Source organism: Carassius carassius, chromosome 40 (assembly GCF_963082965.1).
Source record: "Carassius carassius chromosome 40, fCarCar2.1, whole genome shotgun sequence".
NCBI classification, from domain to species: Eukaryota; Metazoa; Chordata; class Actinopteri; order Cypriniformes; family Cyprinidae; genus Carassius; species Carassius carassius.
This window is the reverse complement of record NC_081794.1, coordinates 3,299,545-3,320,534: the sequence shown is the minus strand read 5'-3', so window position 1 is coordinate 3,320,534 and position 20,990 is coordinate 3,299,545. Positions and strand designations below refer to the sequence as shown.

Here is a 20,990-nt window from a genome sequence, read left to right as displayed (position 1 = left end):
TTTTTAAGTAAAGTATATTGTGTTTAAATAAACTTTTAATGAAATATCAGGAAACATGCTTTACACAAGTTTTTCTATAGCTGTTGCTGTTGCAGTCCATCCCTTCAGTTGACGTATCACAGTCACTGCATGTTCCCATGCTTTGGCGTTTTTTACTTGTTGAAACTTGTAATGAATTTGACAATCTGTAGAAAACTGTGCTATGGCAAACTGTAAGACAGATAGATAGATTTAGTTCCTGATGGTAAAATTGGTGCTAGAATCATATATAATCTAGAACATTATAAATTCATTGATTGTCCTACCTGTGTATCATGGTCTATAAAACTTTTGATCATTTCTATAACAAAAACCTTCATCTTATTAAAATCCACATCATGTACACTTCCAGATCCATCCATTAAAAAAGCGATATCAATTTTGGATTTTGGGCATTCTGAGGTTGGAGAAAAAAAAACTGCATAATGTTTCCTTCAATCTAAAGCTCCTTGGCAGTGATAATCATGTCATATACAGTATGAATATTGATTTGTCACAACCCCATACAAATACCTCTCAGAGTCCTTGGCACAGATTTGCTTACAACATTGTCTGAACTGATTTTAAAGCACATGCCGTTGTAAGTGGTTACATCACAGTTCTTAGGTATGGTTGGACCACAAACCTGAAAGAAATTAAGATGTTATTTCCAATATGATAAACTCTGGACACTAGTGTAAAATTGGAGGTGCAAATGTTATATTATTTTGACCATCTTTATGATTGTCTATGATTGTTGCAGGTTTATATCCAACAATGAATAAAATAATACAAATACTAACCAAAGCATGCTGATGTCCTATGGTGTACTTTTTCACATTAGTACATGCACCCACTCTTTTCTTGGTTACACTTTAACACAATGTGTTGACTGTAAGTAACGTTGCACCTACATATCTACGAGCTCTCAACAGAGTGTTGGTAGAGTACTAGTATAGGCTGGATTAGGGTTAGAATAAGTACTCTAATAAGTATAAGTACTAGAAATATATAAATACTCTAATGAGAGTTAGATATGAAGGTGCAATGTTACTTATTGTCAACAGAATGTTCAACAGGATCATTAAAATAAAGTGTTACCCTTTCTTTCATGCTTTTGCAGTACAAATGTGGTGTATTTCCAATGTTGCTTTATTTATCTTATTTTTTCATATTCATGTATACAGTATATTCATTATGAGTTATTCTTTATGATTCTTTTATATATTCTGCTAAGACTCTAAGAGAACAATTTAAAATCTAAGTATAACAATCTTCAGAAGTCAAAAGACAAAGGCCTTTGGAGCATGTGATGCAATAGATAAAGAAGAGGCTGTGGTTTTACACCTAGATACAGCATATCATAGCAATCCTTAAATATTACTTTGCTGCTAAGATCTGCTGTATCTAAAGATGTATCTGATCTTATCTGTTGCATTTCACTGTCATGTTAATGTGACCCAGCATTGACTTCAATCTAATTCAAGTGATGGAAAATATTTGTACTGTAGACGGTAGACATCTGACATCTTGTGTACAGTCGTGGCCAAAAGTTTTGAGAATTACATAAATATTAGTTTTCAAAAGGTTTGCTGCTAAACTGCTTTTAGATCTTTGTTTCAGTTGTTTCTGTGATGTACTGAAATATAATTACAAGCACTTCATACGTTTCAAAGGCTTTTATCGACAATTACATGACATTTATGCAAAGAGTCAGTATTTGCAGTGTTGGCCCTTCTTTTTCAGGACCTCTGCAATTCGACTGGGCATGCTCTCAATCAACTTCTGGGCCAAATCCTGACTGATAGCAACCCATTCTTTCATAATCACTTCTTGGAGTTTGTCAGAATTAGTGGGTTTTTGTTTGTCCACCCGCCTCTTGAGGATTGACCACAAGTTCTCAATGGGATTAAGATCTGGGGAGTTTCCAGGCCATGGACCCAAAATTTCAACATTCTGGTCCCCGAGCCACTTAGTTATCACTTTTGCCTTATGGCACCGTGCTCCATCGTGCTGGAAAATGCATTGTTCTTCACCAAACTGTTGTTGGATTGTTGGAAGAAGTTGCTGTTGGAGGGTGTTTTGGACGCATTCTTTATTAATGGGTGTGTTTTTGGGCAGAATTGTGAGTGAGCCCACTCCCTTGGATGAGAAGGAACCCCACACATGAATGGTGTCAGGATGCTTTACTGTTGGCATGACACAGGACTGATGGTAGCGCTCACCTTTTCTTCTCTGGACAAGCCTTTTTCCAGATGCCCCAAACAATCGGAAAGGGGCTTCATCGGAGAATATGACTTTGCCCCAGTCCTCAGCAGTCCATTCACTATAATTTCTGCAGAAGATCAATCTGTCCCTGATGTTTTTTTTGGAGAGAAGTGGCTTCTTTGCTGCCCTTCTTGACACCAGGCCATCTTCCGAAAGTCTTGGCCTCACTGTGCGTGTAGATGTGCTCACACCTGCCTGCTGCCATTCCTGAGCAAGCTCTGCACTGGTGGCACTCCGATCCCGCAGCTGAATCCTCTTTAGGAGACGATCCTGGCGCTTGCTGGACTTTCTTGGACGCCCTGAAGCCTTCTTTACAAGAATTGAACCTCTCTCCTTGAAGTTCTTGATGATCCTATAAATTGTTGATTTAGGTGCAATCTTAGTAGCCACAATATCCTTGCCTGTGAAGCCATTTTTATGCAACGCAATGATGGCTGCACGCGTTTCTTTGCAGGTCACCATGGTTAACAATAGAAGAACAATGATTTCAAGCATCACCCTCCTTTTAACATGTCAAGTCTGCCATTATTACCCAATCAGCCTGACATAATGATCTCCAGCCTTGTGGTCGTCAACATTCTCACCTGAGTTAACAAGACGATTACTGAAATGATCTCAGCAGGTCCTTTAATGACAGCAATGAAATGCAGTGGAAAGGTTTTTTTGGGATTAAGTTAATTTTCATGGCAAAGAAGGACTATGCAATTCATCTGATCACTCTTCATAACATTCTGGAGTATATGCAAATTGCTATTATAAAAACTTAAGCAGCAACTTTTCCAATTTCCAATATTTATGTAATTCTCAAAACTTTTGGCCACGACTGTATATATAGGTCCAATTGGCTTTTCAAAAAAGTTTCTTCTTTTTCTCTCGCTCTCGTCACATGCTCCAAAGGCCTTTGTCTTTTGACCTCTGAAGATTATTATACTTAGATTTCAGATGAGTCTCTTAGAGTTTTAGCAGAATATATTCAGTTTGGATTTTTTATTAATTTCTTAAAATCCCTAAAATCCGGATTTCAATATTTCATTTTTATCATCTGTAATTGTTATCTTAATTAATTTATATTTATTAATTTTGTTAATTTATGATATTTGTTTTAATAAAATACAAATTTTGGAAAGACTTCACTTGTCTGCATCATTAGCAGTCAATATTAAATGAATACATCATATATTACATAGTATAATACTACAATCAGATAATCAATGTTAAATATCTATGGAAGTGCATGTAAATTCTATAGCCTATTGTTATATAATTTCCAGTCATTTCTGCTGTACAAATATTTGTCTTATTTTGCCTTATTTGCACTGCTACATTTAAAAAATAAAATAAAATCAAAAATTCCATGAACTTCAAAAACTACTTTAAAAGAGTATCAAGGGCTTCTGGTATGCAACATAGTAAGAAAATGTACAAGAGAAAACCAAAAATACAGTACAAATATTTTTTTCCCTGCATCATGAAATAAATCAGGAATCTGGTTTAGAGTGTATGAACAAAAATATTTATTAAGCATTTATATCGCGAGTTCATTATGGCTCACTATTTGGCAGGTATTGCATTGAAACCGCCCTTTTTATTCATGCAATTGTAACTGATTATCAATGACTTAAGCATTTGTAAATGACTTCACAAAGGGAACCTTAAATGTAAAGAGCTACCCTAAATTATTTGCAATTTTGCATTGAGATTTTACATTTAATTTGTTTTGATTTGCATTTCTATAATGAAATTTGCCACAAAATAATGAGTCATGATGCCCTTATTACCAATTCACCAGCTTGTTGTGGGCAGCTTATTAAAACAGTTTATCCTTTTGCTTTTACTAAGCCTTTTTTTGCAGTGTGTTGCAGCCATCAGAAGGGCCTCCCACTAGCCACTTTGGCGGGTTGAGTTTTATATGCTGTAACAAAGCTCCATATTAATACTTCTCTGGGACTTTTTTGAAGGGGCAAGTGAAAGAGAACTTTACTTGCTCGACTGGAATGTTTACAGTTTTTGCTCGATTTGTTCACAAAAACAGTTTCAAACAAAGATCACAGCACAGTCCGGCATCCCTGAGCAACACAGTTGTATTTTGTTACTGAATGATTCATCTTTTTTAAGTCACTGATTCAATAACCCCCTCATAAATACAGACATTTGCTTCATTCTTGAATGTATCAGCAGTCTGAACAGTCTGGGTGTTGCGGATGAGGGACCCCGCAATCCTGCAGTTGTCCCCATGTAAGTGTCTTCCAACATGAGGACTATCATGTCGGAAATAGTTTATGCCACACCTGAACTTGTTAACAAAATGGCTGCCTCCATGCCAGAGCCTGTTCACAACATGGCTGTCATTCCTTCACCTGCTCATGTCACGCCTGCCAAGTCAAAATATGCTCACGTCATGCCTCCTACTCCAGGACCTGCTTACACCATAGCCCCTTTCACACTGCGATTCCGGAAAATACATGGGTTAAGTGTTCTGGCAATTGTTCTCGGGCCACTAGATTTTGCACTTTCACACTGCCAGTGATTACCCGGACTATGTGCGTGCATTCACACACAACCCCTAAAGGTCACGTAACGACATGTGACATCAGGGCGTGATGTGTAATGTACAAGTCGAAAACGTTAGGCACATTATACTTTCACTGAAGCAAGCAAACGATCTCGGCATCACCGCAGAAAGTGAGGAACTAACTGATCTCTGCTTCATTACAGTTTGCATTTTTTTTTTTTTTTTTTTTCGCGGACGTTGATCTTCCTTCAAAACAGCCTGTAAAAGAGTCGCGCGATAATGTGCATCATCACTACGACATGGCATTAGATCTGGCTTTTGTTCACACAGCGCTCGTCCCGGGATTGAACCCGGCAATGTTACTAGGTCCCCGACCCGGGTTCAATGCCGGAATCAATCCCGGGACGTGTTTGCTTTTCTCACAGAAGGCGACCCGGCAATGTTCCGGCAATTTGCAGGGTCCGACGTGCAGTGTGAAAGGGGCTTATGCCAGTTAAGTCAAAATTTATTCATGCCATGTCTACTAAGTCTAAGGCTGATTACATCATGTCTGCCAAGCCAGAGTTTGCTAACATCATGCCTGCTACTCCAGGGTCGGATCATGCCATGCCTGATACTTCAAGGTCTGCTAACATCACGCCTGCTACTCCAGAGCCTACTAGCTTCATATCTGCCAAGCCTGAGCCTGCACAAGCCATTCAAGAGCTCCTTCACAACATGGCCACTATTCAAGAGCTTCAGTGCAAGATGGCTGCTACATAAGAGTCTCTTGACAAGATGGCTGCTTGCCTAGAGGATCATCCCAAGATGTCCACCACACCTAAGTCCACAGCCAAGATGGCCGCCATGCCTGAGCTTCACCATGCCATTGCAGTCACAGAGACTATTCCCCTGACCTCAGTGCTTTCTGTAATGGCGGTCACCATTTTGAGCGTATGACCTGTACACTGTGCTCCTAAGACCTCTCCTGTCCACGAGTCTGCTCCTGAGGCATCTCCTAACCATGAATCCACTCCAGAGCCTCCAGAGAAGGAGGCACTGACTGTGACCACTCTCTCTGCTTGCTCTATGGTTACTTCCGGTTTGGCAACCATATAAGCATGGCCATGCCAGATAGAGCTTTCAAAGTATTGTTTTGCTAATGCGGACTCTACCAAGCATTTTCCCTGCCATTGCCACTGTCCCTTGTGTTTTGTGAATGTTTTGCTGCCTGCCCTGACCATTGCACGTTTCTGTATTACGATTCTGTTTTTCCCTTGGATATTCCTGTTTGCTGGTGTTTGGACTGGTGTCTTATTATAATAATTGAAATGATTAATAAAATATAATACAAATAAATAAAATATAAAACATTCAATTAAGTAAGGGGGGGGCAGCTTTATGTATAGGCAAAAAATTACCTGGAAATCATTTTAAGTAAATTTTAGCATTCAGTAACTTTAATCATATAAAATTTAATTTCCCAGCAACAAAATTGTGGCCAGTGAAAATGCTGAGTGGCTAGTAATTTAGGAAAACCAATAGCGACAGTTGTTAAAAAAGTTAATTTAATAATAATAAGCCCTGTATATTAAAGGTCCCATTATTTATGATTCCATGTTTTAAACTTTAGTTAGTGTGTAATGTTGTTGTTAGAGTAGAAATAATATCTGTAAAATTCTAAAGATCAAAGTTCAATGCCAAGCGAGATATTTTATTTAACATAATTCGCCTACAAAAAACGACCCGTTTGGACTACATCCCTCTAGTTCCTGCAGTAATGACGTCACTAAAACAGTTTTTTGACTAACCTCCGCCCACATGAATTCACAAAAAGGGGGCGTGGTCTTGTTGCGCTCCTACGCCATGCCATCGAAACGCTGTTATTTTCATCCTGGAGTCCAATCACCTTTGTTTGGCCTTCACAGGGACGCTGTACTTAGAGATCAATGGTTACAACTTATGTTTAACTTGGTTCCCAAAAATTCTAATCCACATGTAAAACTATGTGCAGCACATTTTGCTGAGGACAGCTTCCTCAATCAGTTTCGCTGATTCACCGGATTCGCACAAAGATTATTCTTGAAAGATGGAGCAGTTCCCTCTTTGAATGGAGAAGGCGTTGTTTATGGACCAAAACCGGTAAGTGTGTTTTATTATTTAAGTTGGTGCGTTTAACCAAGGGCGTAACTTTGGGTCTACCATTGGGGGGGGGTTAAACTCGCGGCATATTTATTTATTTATTAATTTATTGTATTTTCTTGTGTAAAAGGTAACATGCTAATTTGCATAATTTAATTATGCAATCCCCCCCAAAACGGGTGACTGTATTGGAGCAAACAGCAGTTACAATTCAGTGACATTGGTTCTACACAGTCCCTGGCACCCTCTGGCTTTACCTCATAGGACACTGGCAAACGAACATCTAGCCAGCCAACTCCAGTCAACAAAACAAATCATCAGCTAACTCAGTGTTTCTCAAACTTTTCTGCCATTCCCCACTTCAGAGGTAGGAAAGGGTTCCGAGCCCCACCTGTCCCCAATCACCCCAACAAAATGTTAATAAACTAGGCTTTAAGTTTAACTGTTAAAATGTATTTTATTAACATCACATTTTAAAAACTTAACATCAAATAACAGCATTAAAAAATTTCAAATAAAGAAAATGAAAGTGCAATTATATTATCACTTTGCATGAAATAAGACTCAAAATTAGATTAAAAAATAATAATAATTGTGTTTGCATTTAGCTTCTGATAACATCAATACAAGTGTGGACTAACATTAACCTAGTTGTGCTTTAAATCATTTTGACACTTTGCAAAATCCATGCAAAAAGAACAACAAAAAAAAACAAACAAACAAACAAAAATAAAAATAATCTCAAATTGAACCAGAGGTGGTAAATTCCTAATAATGTACGTATTTTTTTTAGGTATTTTAATAAGATAGATACCTAAAATACGTTGCGCATACAGCTCAAGTAATGCGATCGTTATAAAGGTGTTTGAACAACAAAACACATCCACTTGCACATATTTGACAATCGGAATATCGGATATATCCTGCTATAGCTAACACATTTGTGAAATTTTGAATAAAAAAGGAAATAAAAGCAGATCATCAGTCATTCAGCACTATTGTGGCTACGGTGTGACAAGCAATGAATGGCGCGTCTCCATGGGAACCATAAAGCGATACTACGATCAATAACGGTAGCCTTGAAATACTTTTAAACTTACGTGTGAAGAGGTTAAGTAACGTCAAGGCTTACATTTAAATGTGTCTTTGTTTTGAGTGTATGGTCAATAAATAACGGAATTTAAAAGATGGGCACAAAACCTGTTTGTCATGTTTCTATTCCCCACACTTTGAGAAACGCTGAGCTAACTTAACAGCTAACTTAAGGGTACCTCCGTTTGGTCAGGATTTTTCTTTTTTCTTTTTTTTTTCTTTTTTCTTTTTTCTTGGCTGGTGTCGACAAACAATAAAAAATCGTTGTCTGGCTGCCTTTCAGTGTCCTTTTCATCTTTCCGTCAGCTTTCTCCAACCATTCATCCCATCGACTGCGCAAAATAGTGAACAAACTTGGTACATAAAGCGGGTTGGGTAATACCAGAGACTTTGGTAATACCAAATCGGTGCGGTGGGCGGGGGGTACATTACAGATTATTTAAAATATGATACTATCTTTCTTGCTGGCAAATGAAATTAATAAAGAAAATGAACAAAAGTATTCATTCTGAATATTTCATATCTATTTTAATCTGAATGATGTGATGATATTGGGGGGGGTTATATTAGCTGGATCTGATTTTTGGGGGGGTCATGACCCCCGTAACCCCCGTGCAAATTACGCGCATGCGTTTAACAGTTTCTGTAACTTATTACACAAAGGGCAATGCTGTTTAGCTTTGTTAACTAGATGGTAGGGCTTTGCAAAAAAAAAAAAATCGAACGCGATTTTCATGCGCATCTTGTCAGTAAAGGCGTTCTGTGATTAGAAGTACATCTCCAGCATGTGCATTCAGATCAGGCTTGCCAGGTTTTCAAAACAAATCCTGCCAACTTGCTTCTCAAAAATACTCCAAAACTGGCCCAATCACGTTTCCAGGAGGGCAGCGCGCGCTAAGCTGCTGTCGAATCACAACACAGGAAACACTGGCACAATCAGAACTCGTTACGTATTTCTGAAGGAGGGACTTTATAGAACAAGGAAGTCTTCAGCCCGTTTTTATGACAGTGAAAACCGCTATATACAGATAGGTGAAGTGTGAAAAATACAGTTTTTTTACACTCGAAACATGAACACATGTTATATTGCACACTGTAAACACAATCAAAGCTTCAAAAAAAAACATGAAAAATGTGACCTTTAAAGTAAATGAACAAAATCACAAATTCTTGAGGTTACTTCACTTTACAAAACATCCCAACTTTTCTGGAACAAGCGTTATATGAAACTTACCACTGCTCTCGAAGACTGAGGATCTAGAGACATTGAAAGTCCAAGGGACATGTTGACAGCTTCATCCGGGACTTTTTTTAATAAAAAAAATATTTACTATCACAAATGATAAAAGTATTATTGTATTTTACATATTTGAAAGCATTATACTAAAAAAAAAAAGAAAAAAAAAAAACAATTACCAGCAATGGCCAGTGGCACGCACTTTCCTGTGGTGACAGAACAGTCATAAATTTTTCCTCTTCGAGTTTGACTGTGTTGTATTAAAGGATCACTCACAAGCAGACTATGGAAGGAGACAGAAAAAAAAAGAGAGATAAATCTGTGGCATTCTTGGCTGGGTTACACTGCTTGAGTATGAAGCAACAAATGAAAAAAATAAAAAGGTTTGGAAACCAGCATGGTTTCCGTGAGTGTTGTGAAATATTTTTATATTGGTCTACTGAAAATCACAGAAAGCAGAAATGAAAACTACAGGCAAAAGTTAATCTGCTGTGTCTCTGTTTTGTTTTAATTTAGTAACTGACAAAGGAAAATGTCTAGCTTGCCCAGCATTACAGTGACAACACTAGCTAGCTGTACATTAGAGATGTAATGGATTTGCAGTACCTTCTGAATAAAAATGAAAAACAGAAACAAAATTTCAGATTTAGAAAGTTTAGCTTGGTAATTCATTTTACTTGAGTAATTCATTCATTTGTTCTACACATTAGGGCTTTTGATAGGTGGTCTTGGATTCAGATCTTCTGTAGCTCTTAAAGTCAGCCATTTGTTTTCAGCAGTTCAGTTGTTTGTTTTGAGTGATCTGTGGTAATGCATGTGAGCTCACCTTGCACCTTTCTGTATCACTTTATAGCCAAAGCCAGTGTTTTCCTTGCTTGTGAAGGTCTTCCAGGTCACAGGATCAATGTTGAAGGCCATTAATGAATGGCATACTAACATGTAAAAGAAAGGAAATTTAAAAGTCTTTAAATGAATCATTAAACTAAGTACCTTCCTCTGTAAAAAATTTTTAATTGTATAATATATATATATATATATATATATATATATTGTGACGAGTCAGCTGCCTCCTCCCTGATTGTCACCGGCACCCCGTCCTAAATCGCCGCCCTTCACCAGGCTCCCGACTGGAGTGGGTATGTGAGAGGAGGGGCGCTGGACGAGTCAGGGCTGGCGGCGTATGATGGGGCACACCTGAAGGAAATGGAGCCTGATGTTACATCCCTAGGATGTATGTTTTTTTTTATTTAATTGTTAAGGTATTTATTTCCCACCCTTTGGGGTGTGGTTATGTATCCTGTGTTTTCTCTCTGATTGATAGGCAGTTCAAATTGCCCACAGGTGGTAATCAACTGAGTGTGTGCTGCAATGGGGCTGCTACAAAAGAGCAGAGGGAACACTGCTTGGGAGAGGCTCACTTCTCCCCTGCTCCAGACCTGCATTGTGTTTCTCCGTTGATGGTGTAATGTTAAAATCGTTGTTAAGTGATTTGAACCGAAACTGAATTGTATTCCTGTGCACAAGTGGTGTGTTGAAGCCACAGAGTGTAGAACATCTATTTTTCTATTCTTATTTCTGTTAAGGTATTAAGAGGTATTGTAACTCACTTTATTTGATTTATCATTAGTATTGGAAGCTGTAGGAAGAGGGTGCCATTTTATTTTGTACTCATGTTTATCCCTGTTTTTGGTTAGTGAGGGAGTTGAGGAAAGCTTTTGTTAATCTGTTACTCCCACACCCAACCCTAGACTGGGAAAGGGGATCGTAACAAGTGGGGGCTCGTCCGCTCGTCTTTTAATTGTCTAGTGGTAAGTACTATTTCTCTCAAATTGTTTGACTGTTTTCGACTGTAGGTGGGGAGGAAAGTGTTGCAGGCATAGGCATAATGGAGTTTGACTTTACTGAGTTTACTCTTTGTCCTACAACAGAGGCCTTTAATCGTTGTACTAAAAAAGCTCTTATTTTGGTGGCGGAGTTCTTCCATATTGATATTCGAAAAGATGTTACAAAACAATTGCTTAAGGATGACCTGTTTGGGAAATTGGTTGATGCTAGTATTTTGCCAGAGGAGTCGGAGGGTGGTGTTGCAGTTCAGTCTGAAGAGGTAGTGGAAACCGCAGCTGAAAATGTGAATCTCAGCTCTGTGGTGTCTCATGATCCTAGGATTGCCTTAAAGTTAAAGGAAATGGAGCTTTTGATTAAAAAACAGGAATGTGAGGCAGAGATGATTAGGCTTCGTGTAGTAGAGACTCAGGCTGACCGAGACGTAAACTGGATCTTGAGGCAAAGCGATTAGCTCAAAAGCCAGTTCCACCCCCGCGTACTAGGCCTCCATCCCTCTCATCACCTTTAAAATCTTCTGGCAGTACAGATACGCAGGAGTTTTCTCATTCGCCCTCCAGTGATACTTTTGATGTTAGTAGGTACATAAGACTTGTGCCTCCGTTTAGAGAGACGGAGGTTGATTCCTACTTTGTTGCATTTGAACGTGTCGCTGGTAAGTTGAGATGGCCAAAAGATATGTGGGCTCTGTTACTCCAGTGTAGCCTAACGGGGAAAGCACAGGAAGTTTGCTCTGCCCTTCCCATCGAAAGCTCTCTTGACTATGACATTGTTAAGTCTGCAGTTTTACGTGCATATGAACTTGTTCCTGAGGCCTATAGACAGAAATTCCGCACTCATTCAAAAACAGTCAACCAAACTTATGTTGAATTTGTGAGAGAGAAAAGGGTTCTTTTTGAAAAGTGGTGCCTGGCTAGCAAGGTTAATTCCTTGGAGGACTTGCAGGAACTGATCTTGTTAGAGGACTTCAAAAATTGTATTCCTACGAAGATTGTTGTTCACTTAAATGAACAAAAAGTGTCGATGCTAGCTAGTGCTGCAGTGTTGGCAGATGAGTTTGTGCTGACACACAGAAATGTCTTCTCAGCCCACACATCTGCCAAACTTCCGTTGATCCATGCAGAAAACTTGGTTGCCCCGCCTGTTGTGCACTCGTCTAAAAGTGAGATGCAGTCTAAATTTGGTCGTAAGTTTGCGAGCGGTGAAGAAAGGCGTGTCTGTTTCTTCTGCCTTGATCCGAACCATTTAATTTCAGACTGTAAGGCTTGGAAACAGAGAAGAATGGCTTCCAAACCCAAAAATGTAGCACTGGTACAAACTCTAGGTAATGTGAGCTCTCTTGGTGAAGAGAGTTATCAGCCTTTCTTGTTTGAAGGCACAGTTTCTCTAGCTCCCGATTCTAGTTATAAATCGGTAACAATCTTGCGTGACACTGGTGCAGCCCAGTCCTTCATATCTGCAGCCGTCTTGCCTTTTTCCACTGACTCGTTTACCGGTAACGACATTTTAACGACATGAGTGGGCCGGTCAGCTTAGCTGTGCGCCCACAATTACCTCTTGAGGTAGTTGATCTGATTCTGGGAAATGACCTTGCGGGTGGCACGGTCTTTCCTAGGCCAGTTGTATCCTATAAACCAAGTACCACAAACAACCCTGATTTGGTAGTGAATTTCCCCTCTACATTTCCCGCTTGTGCCCTTACCCGTGCCCAGTCAAAGAAATTTGAGGAGATGGTGGATCTCTCAGATTCCTTTTTGGTTAATGGTCCTAACTCAGTGGAGTGTGTCCTGTCTATAATCCCTGACCCTGACCCTGCTGTAGCTCCTGAGGAATTAAACTCTGAAACCCCACTGAAGGTAGATAGAGAACACTTAGCTGCAGCACAGAAAGCAGACCTTTCCCTAGCCAAGTGTATATCAATCGCTAGCAGCGCTACCCATACATCTGATTCAGGGGTGGATTACTTCTGGGAAGGTGGATTGTTGATGCGTAGGTGGAAGCCCCAGCAAGAGGATTTAGGTTGGCAGGAAGTGCGGCAGATTGTTTTACCTGCTCGTTATCGGCGACAAGTTTTGAAACTTGCCCATGAAAATACATTGTCTGGTCATATGGGTATAACAAAAACCTACCAGCGAATTACCAGGTACTTTTTCTGGCCTGCTCTTAAGTCAGCCGTGTCCAGGTTCTGTAAGTCTTGTCATGTGTGCCAGATGGCAGGTAAACCCAATCAGAAGATTCCACCAGCACCCCTGTGCCCTATTCCAGCTGTGGATGATCCGTTCGAACGCTTAATTGTTGACTGTGTTGGACCATTGCCCAAAGCCAAATCAGGACAGCAGTATATATTGACCATTATGTGTGCTGCAACCCGTTTCACTGAGGCAGTTCCGATACGTACATTAAAATCTAAAGTGGTTGTAAAAGAATTGCTCAAATTTTGTACCACTTTCGGATTGCCAAAAGTAATTCAGAGTGACCAAGGGTCAAATTTTACTTCTAGAATTTTTAAACAGGCTCTCGAAAAACTTGGCATAAGTCACCAAATGTCTACAGCATATCATCCTGAGTCCCAAGGGGCTCTCGAAAGATTTCATCAAACCCTGAAAACACTACTGCGTCGTTATTGTGTGGAAACTGGGAGAGATTGGGTAGAGGGTCTCCCTTTCCTAATGTTTGCAATTAGAGAGTCTGTGCAAGAATCTCTTGGCTTTAGCCCATCTGAACTTGTGTTTGGCCATACAGTTCGCGGCCCTCTGAAGTTGTTAAGCGAACAATTGTTGGAACCAAGTTCTAAACCGGTTCCTGTCGACGATTATGTCACTTCTATCCGTGAGAGGTTGCACAAAGCCCGAAGTCTTGCCAAACTTCATCTTTCCTCTGCTCAGACTAAGATGAAGGCGCGTTTCGACAAAAGGGCTGTAAAAAGAGACTTTTGCCCTGGTGATTCTGTGTTGGTTCTACTTCCAACCACTGGTTCCATCTCGCAAGCAAAATTCCCTGGTCCATACCTGGTTGAAAAGAAGTTAAATGACACCAACTTCCTTGTAGCTACTCCTGATAGAAAATGTAAGAGCCGTGTGTGTCACGTAAACCGACTTAAGGCATATGTAGACAGAACTCACTATGGAGTGAATGCAGATCAATCCAAGGGTTCACTGCAGCCTGCCGCTATTGCCACTGTGGGTGTAGTGGCAGATTACTCCTTGGAGGAGGGTGGCTTGATGTGCTTTGATGTTCCAATTTCCTCTACTCCTCTGAAGAATTCTGCTGTTCTGAAAAACCTTTCCCCTTTCCTTTGTCATCTTTCTGTTGAACAGGCTAAAGATTTAATCAAGTTACTGAATGCTTTTCCCACCCTGTTTAGTGATGTGCCCGGTAGAACAACTGTGTGTGTGCACTACATTGATGTTGGTGATGTAACCCCTATAAAACAACATCCTTACAGGGTTAATCCACAGAAACGTGCAGTCATGCAGACCGAGGTCGAGTACATGTTGCATCATGGAATTGCTATGCCCAGCCAGAGTCCTTGGAGTTCCCCTTGCTTGCTTGTACCAAAGCCTGATAATAGCTTTCGGTTTTGCACTGATTATCGGAAGGTCAACAGCGTAACAAAACCTGACTCTTTTCCCCTACCCAGAATGGGCAGATGCTCTCTCCAGAGTATGAAATTGTTCCGACACTGACACTTGTATCCTCTATACAAGTGTAAATGGTATTGTGAATGTGATTACTACAAACTGTGGTTTGTATTCTTGGTGGTGGGGGTGTTACATCCCTAGGATGTATTTTTTATTTTTTATTTTTATTTAATTGTTAAGGTATGTATTTCCCACCCTTTGGGGTGTGGTTATGTATCCTGTGTTTTCTCTCTGATTGATAGGCAGTTCAAATTGCCCACAGGTGGTAATCAACTGAGTGTGTGCTGCAATCGGGGCTGCTACAAAAGAGCAGAGGGAACACTGCTTGGGAGAGGCTCACTTCTCCCCTGCTCCAGACCTGCATTGTGTTCCTCCGTTGATGGTGTAATGTTAAAATCGTTGTTAAGTGATTTGAACCGAAACTGAATTGTATTCCTGTGCACAAGTGGTGTGTTGAAGCCACAGAGTGTAGAACATCTATTCTTATTTCTGTTAAGGTATTAAGAGGTATTGTAACTCACTTTATTTGATTTATCATTAGTATTGGAAGCTGTAGGGAGAGGGTGCCATTTTATTTTGTACTCATGTTTATCCCTGTTTTTGGTTAGTGAGGGAGTTGAGGAAAGCTTTTGTTAATTTCTTTTCTTTTACTTGGATAGATTATTTAGTACTCCTCCTGCTAGTCAGCTGCTGTTTTGTTTGTTGTTTTGGCCAGGCCCTCTCCTGAAGACATTTATTGCTTACCTTTATAAATAAATTCCTTATTTACTTACTAAGTGGTGTTTGTATTTTCTGGAGCAGAGGATTGAGGTGATTCCTCCACGTTTTTCTTTAATTTATTCCTTTATAAATTTTAGTTAATCTGTTACTCCCACACCCAACCCTAGACTGGGAAAGGGGATCGTAACACTGATCACCGCCGCTGTGTTAAAAGCCCAACGCGCCTCTCCTCGGGAGGCCGGTCTCTTTCCCGTGCATGCACACTGGTGTCCTCGTGGGTCCAGGAAGGGTGCGTTGAGGGACTCCCGCGCCCCTAGAGACGTGAGCTTACACTGCCGACGGGCCAGGATGCCGGGCCGTCCATCCCCTACCAGCGCCGCGGCCAACGAGAGTGATGCGGCCACTAGAGGAAGCCGCCGCCCCTCGCGCCCCGGACCGAAGAGGGGAGCGCGTGCGGCCATCGGACTCCGCCCCTTACCTGGACCCTTCCTCCATGAATCCTGCCCGACCTACACAAACCCCGCAGTACGACGAGGACACCAGATTCCCTGTTTATTTTGGACACTCTTCCCCTTTGGCCACTTTTATCCCGTTTTATTTGATTTTCTGTTAATAAAAGCCGCCTGACGCCACGCCCACTGTGTCTGTCTTGTGCTCCTCCCGTCACAATATATATATATATATATATAATTAAAAAAATAATTAATTTATGCAATTAGCAGATGCTTTTATCCAAAGCGACTTACAGTACATTCAGTCTATCAATTTTTACATATCATGTGTTCCTGGGGAATCGAACCCCCAACCTTGCGCTTGATAGCGCCCTGCCAACTGAGCTACAGGAGCGCTATATATATTTATTTATTTTTTGCGGATATTGTTTAATAGGCAAAAAGTAAGAGAAGACTCTGCTTATAGCCTAATTCAATGACTATGCAAACTGCATATACAAAGCAGTTGTCATTTAATGGCCTTGTTTCACAAGCCCGGATTAGGCTGGTTCAATTAGGACATTTACGTGTCATTTCTAAACATTCTTTCTAAAAGAAAGAAAAAAACATCACTGATGTGCCACAAAATAACTGCACTGACAAATGTTTAAGGTATGTCAGTGCAGGTTTCTTTCAGTTAAAGCAGCTCGGACATGAATAAATTGTCTTAGTAAGATTATATTTAAATACTTTTTTTATGGTCAAAGCTCTGTAGTTTTAAAATACAATGCAATAATAAAGGAGAGATGAACAAGCATTCTTAAAATACATTTTAAAAAAAGTTTTTCACATTTTTGCTCTGAGTACTGTTTCAGTCCATGTTTAATTTATAAAAATCAATAAAGATTTCATGCCAAAAATTAATTTTTTACAATTATAATAAAATGTTTTACTTGCTAAAAAAGTATAAACTATCAACAGACAAGAGAAAGCATTGGAGGGCATAATCTATTCAGCTCACAGCAAGTATACAAGTGAGGAAAACGTTATTTTATCTGATTACTATCTTTATGACATTAGGCAATTTTAGTATAGTTTATGCCACATATTTAATTACACATAAATTTGATCTTACCATAAAACAAACACAAAGACAACTGGAAATTCCACTTCATTTCTGCATCAAGGTACAAACAGAGGTGAAGGGTGGACAAAAGAAACTGATACGTGTTGAGTCGCAAATTTGAGTGAAGAATCTTAGGTGGGTCTGAAAAAAATAAAACGGAGAGTGATGCATCTGACTAAAGAGGAACTACCACAGAGGAAACAAGATTCTACCCACAAAACTATTTTTAAGCTCTGTGTTCATTTTGGCAAACTCTGCATTTAGGTATTTAGCAAACGTCTTTGAGCATGGCGTACAGACCCCTGCTTTCCCAGGTATTTTAGCAATAATGGGTCGGAATGAATCATCCTCCACCGTCGATAATGGCAACATACTTTTAACAACATACCTGCCTATCATACGGTTGACCTCAGCCTGTGTCATCATAGGTTTTTGTTGTAAGGCAGAAAGATGTAGCTTTTGCTGCTTGGCACTTTTCTCCGAGTCCTTTGCTAGTGGATGGCGAGCTATCATCTGTGGTGGAGGTATCTGTGTTTTTGGCCACTAACTTTAGATGCGTGTGTCGTTGTGAGATGCTTCATTAAATTAGAGTTGCTTAAAACGGATGTCGACAAAGTCTTTGCTCCTGGACATAATGTACACATTACATGCACGTTATTATGGAAGGCATTTTCTGCCAAATTTAAATAAATAAATGATATGATTAAAATTAAAATTAAAACCAGATTAACTATTTCATTACAGAAAACTGTACGCAATAATAGTGACACAATTCAAATTTAAATGTAAATTTTACTTGTCATTTTAATTCCTCTTTTATTTCACTGTTTTCATTTTCGTTTTCATTTTCAAAGACAACCTGCATGCAAATTATATGTTAATGAGTGGCTTATTCAAGTAACGGCGCTAGAGACAATCGTCGAAGTCTCGTGTGCATGAGTTGAATGGTGGTTGAAACAATGTGTGAAACGACATTAAAATGTGAATATATTGTAATCGAGACATGGCGAATCTGTTAGTGAGCAGCGGGAAGCTGCTGCAGCATTAAGACGTGGAAGAAACAACCAGCCTGACCAGCATGCGTCAAACCCTCGACCCACTGAAGTTCCTCGGCCTGAGCCTCCACGAGACTCCTCGGAAAATCTGCTGTCTGCTGAGTTTGTGACGGCTGCAAAATGTCCAAGTGTATCCAAGATAAGGGCTGCTCCGATCACGATCGGCCGATCGTTAATGCGCATCTCGTCAGTAAAGCCGGTTCTCTAATCAGCGGTTAATTCCATCAGGTGCGTGATTTCACATAGAGCAACTGTTACTACACAGAGCCATTGTTAACTGAGAAGATGCGCCAATAAACGCTGAAAATGAACGTGGATTTGCGCATCTTCTCAGTTAACAACGGTTCTGTGTAGTAACAGCTGCTCTATGTGAAATCACGCACCTGATGGAATTAACCGCTGATTAGAGAACCGGCTTTACTGACGAGATGCGCAGAACGATCGGCCGATCGTGATCGGAGCATCCCTATCCAAGATAGATTCAACTCGTAGCAAAATGAAGTCATTATCATCCGAAATGTTTGCTAGCTGGTTTAATTCTGCTGCTATACTGGCCATAACCGCCATTATAGCTCCTCCACGTAACAACGTAATTGAGCCACACCCACTCATTAACATATTATTTGCATGCAGGTTGTCTTTGAAAATGAAAATGAAAATGAAAACAGTGAAATAAAAGAGGAATTAAAATGACAAGTAAAATTTACATTTAAAATTGAATTGTGTCACTATTATTGCGTGAGCGTTAATAAAGAGCTTTGTAAAAACTGTATGTGTAGTTTCTTTTTCACGTTTGGCTTTTCATTTTAATATTGGCAGTCTTGCCTCAATATTAAAGGCTGGGAAGTCGTGGCCTAATGGTTAGAGAGTCGGACTCCCAATCGAAAGGTTGTTAGTTCGAGTCCCGGGCTGGCAGGAATTGTGGGTGGGGGGAGTGCATGTACAGTTCTCTCTCCACCTTCAATACCACGACTTAGGTGCCCTTGAGCAAGGCATCGAACCCCCAACTGCTCCCCGGGTGCCGCAGCATAAATGGCTGCCCACTGCTCTGGGTGTGTGTTCACAGTGTGTGTGTGTGTGTTCACTGCTCTGTGTGTGTGCATTTTGGATGGGTTAAATGCAGAGCACACATTCTGAGTATGGGTCACTATACTTGGCTGAATGTCACGTCACTTTCAAGACTCTATTGAAAATGAAATGTGAAATCACCAATTGCATTTTATTTTTCAATTTGACAGGTATGTCACCGTGAAAATGAAATAATTTAATTTCATTCTCAATATTGTCACATATTTTGCGTACAGTTTTCTGTAATGAAATAGTTAATCTGGTTTTAATTTTAATTTTAATCATTTCATTTATTTATTTAAATTTGGCAGAAAATGCCTTCCATACGTTATTGCCTGTGACCACAATGAATTTGAAGTAGTGCTTATATCTCCACCTTGAAAATGCCAGCTTTTCATCGGATTACTCCTGACTCGCCATCTCTGCTGCTGCTGCAAATCTTTGTTTAGCTGTTTTGTGTGTGTGTGTGTGTGTGTGTGTGTGTGTGTGTGTGTCGCCGCTGGCGTGTGTGATGGCATGTGTGTAAAAACACTGGATCTGATTGGCTACCATGAAACACATGACTCCGCCTTAGCAAATCATAATCGCTTATCGCTTATTAACCCACCTCCTCACTAGCTGTGTGAGCCAGGGGAGCGTTCGGATTACACAGTTTATTCAATCAATGCAGATGTCACGGAGTGACTTTGTAAGGGCGGAACTAAAAGAACGGAGATTGGTTCCGCCCGGACCATAATCCTCAAATACCGGTTACTTCCGGGAACTCCGGGGAAGGAAATTAGGGTTTCATTGATCGCACGTGGCTAGATGAACGGGGCGATCGCGGATTGGGCAGTGTGGAGAGAGGGAGGAGTATAAAGAGGGCCTCAAAAACTGCAGAGAAGAGTTGTTTATTCCAGCCGATACGGCGAGTGAGTTGGAGTGTTTGGGCAAGGGCAGCGGAAAGAAGGCGGAGGAATATTGTTGGCTGGGCGAAGACGGAGACAAGGGTTTGGCAGAAACAGAAACCGGGCTGAGTATATTGGGATGTCTATCTAACTGTGAAATGCTCTATGGACCTGTGTAACGAATTCAGAGTGGTTGAGAACAGGAAGACTCACCGGAAATATCGCTGAAGGAGGCCCTTTTTGGACAGGTCACGTGGCAGCAGGAGAAGTATCCAGGAGCTGGAAAGAAGAGGGAAAAGAGACCTCGTGTTAGTAACGGTGTGAGTACTCCAAACCATCGTACAGCAGCATAATTATCTGGAGTGAATTATCTGTGAGCCTTTTTGTGAGTTTTTGGCATAGTAAGTGAGCGGCCCCACCGTGGAGGAGGATTGTGGGTGAGCCGGGACCAGGAGTGAGAGAAGACGTTGGGGTGTCGTGGCGGCGACGTTTAAATCTGAATATTCTTTGCATCAGTGTTCTCACGATTTCCAGGACGAGTCTTTGGTCAGACGGGGGGTTTGACCCTAAATTCACCAAGAGTGTGTGGAGTGCAGTGGGTGAGCCTTTGTCCTTTGCTGTGAGTGTATACACTTGAAAATTGCAGTGTTGTGCTGTATTTGTGTCGTCAAAAACCACCTTTCAGGCCCGACGAAATCCTGTGGAGGAAGCGAGTACTGAGGTGGGCGAAGAAAACAACATCTCTAATTACAGGCCATCGATGACATCCTGGTTGTCTCAGGTAATCGGTTTTCTCTCTCTCGTTCCTTCTCTCACTTCTCTCTCTTTTTTTTTTGTTCCTCCTATAACTCCTCCTTATATACACGTTTCCAATTTCCGGTTAATTTACTTCCCTCCTCCATCCAGCCACACAGCAAAAAAAAAAACCTCATATTTTTTCCTCGTACTGCCACAAATTCATTGAGATGAACT

General features: G+C 40.4%; 1 protein-coding gene across 1 annotated transcript in view; it reads right to left on the bottom strand.

The window, feature by feature from the left end:
* The window catches only part of LOC132121958 (integrin alpha-X-like), a 41,121-nt gene extending 23,942 nt beyond the window's left edge, over positions 1-17,179 (bottom strand). The window contains exons 1-7 of the mRNA XM_059531724.1: positions 17,018-17,179; positions 10,075-10,180; positions 9,428-9,531; positions 9,246-9,316; positions 553-664; positions 306-436; positions 65-210 (exon numbers count right to left, since the gene is read on the bottom strand). Of these exons, the coding sequence (XP_059387707.1) occupies positions 65-210; positions 306-436; positions 553-664; positions 9,246-9,316; positions 9,428-9,531; positions 10,075-10,180; positions 17,018-17,057 (710 nt within the window). The 5' untranslated portion in view covers positions 17,058-17,179. The remainder of the gene's footprint in view (positions 1-64; positions 211-305; positions 437-552; positions 665-9,245; positions 9,317-9,427; positions 9,532-10,074; positions 10,181-17,017) is intronic.
* Between the last annotated feature and the right edge of the window lie 3,811 nt (positions 17,180-20,990).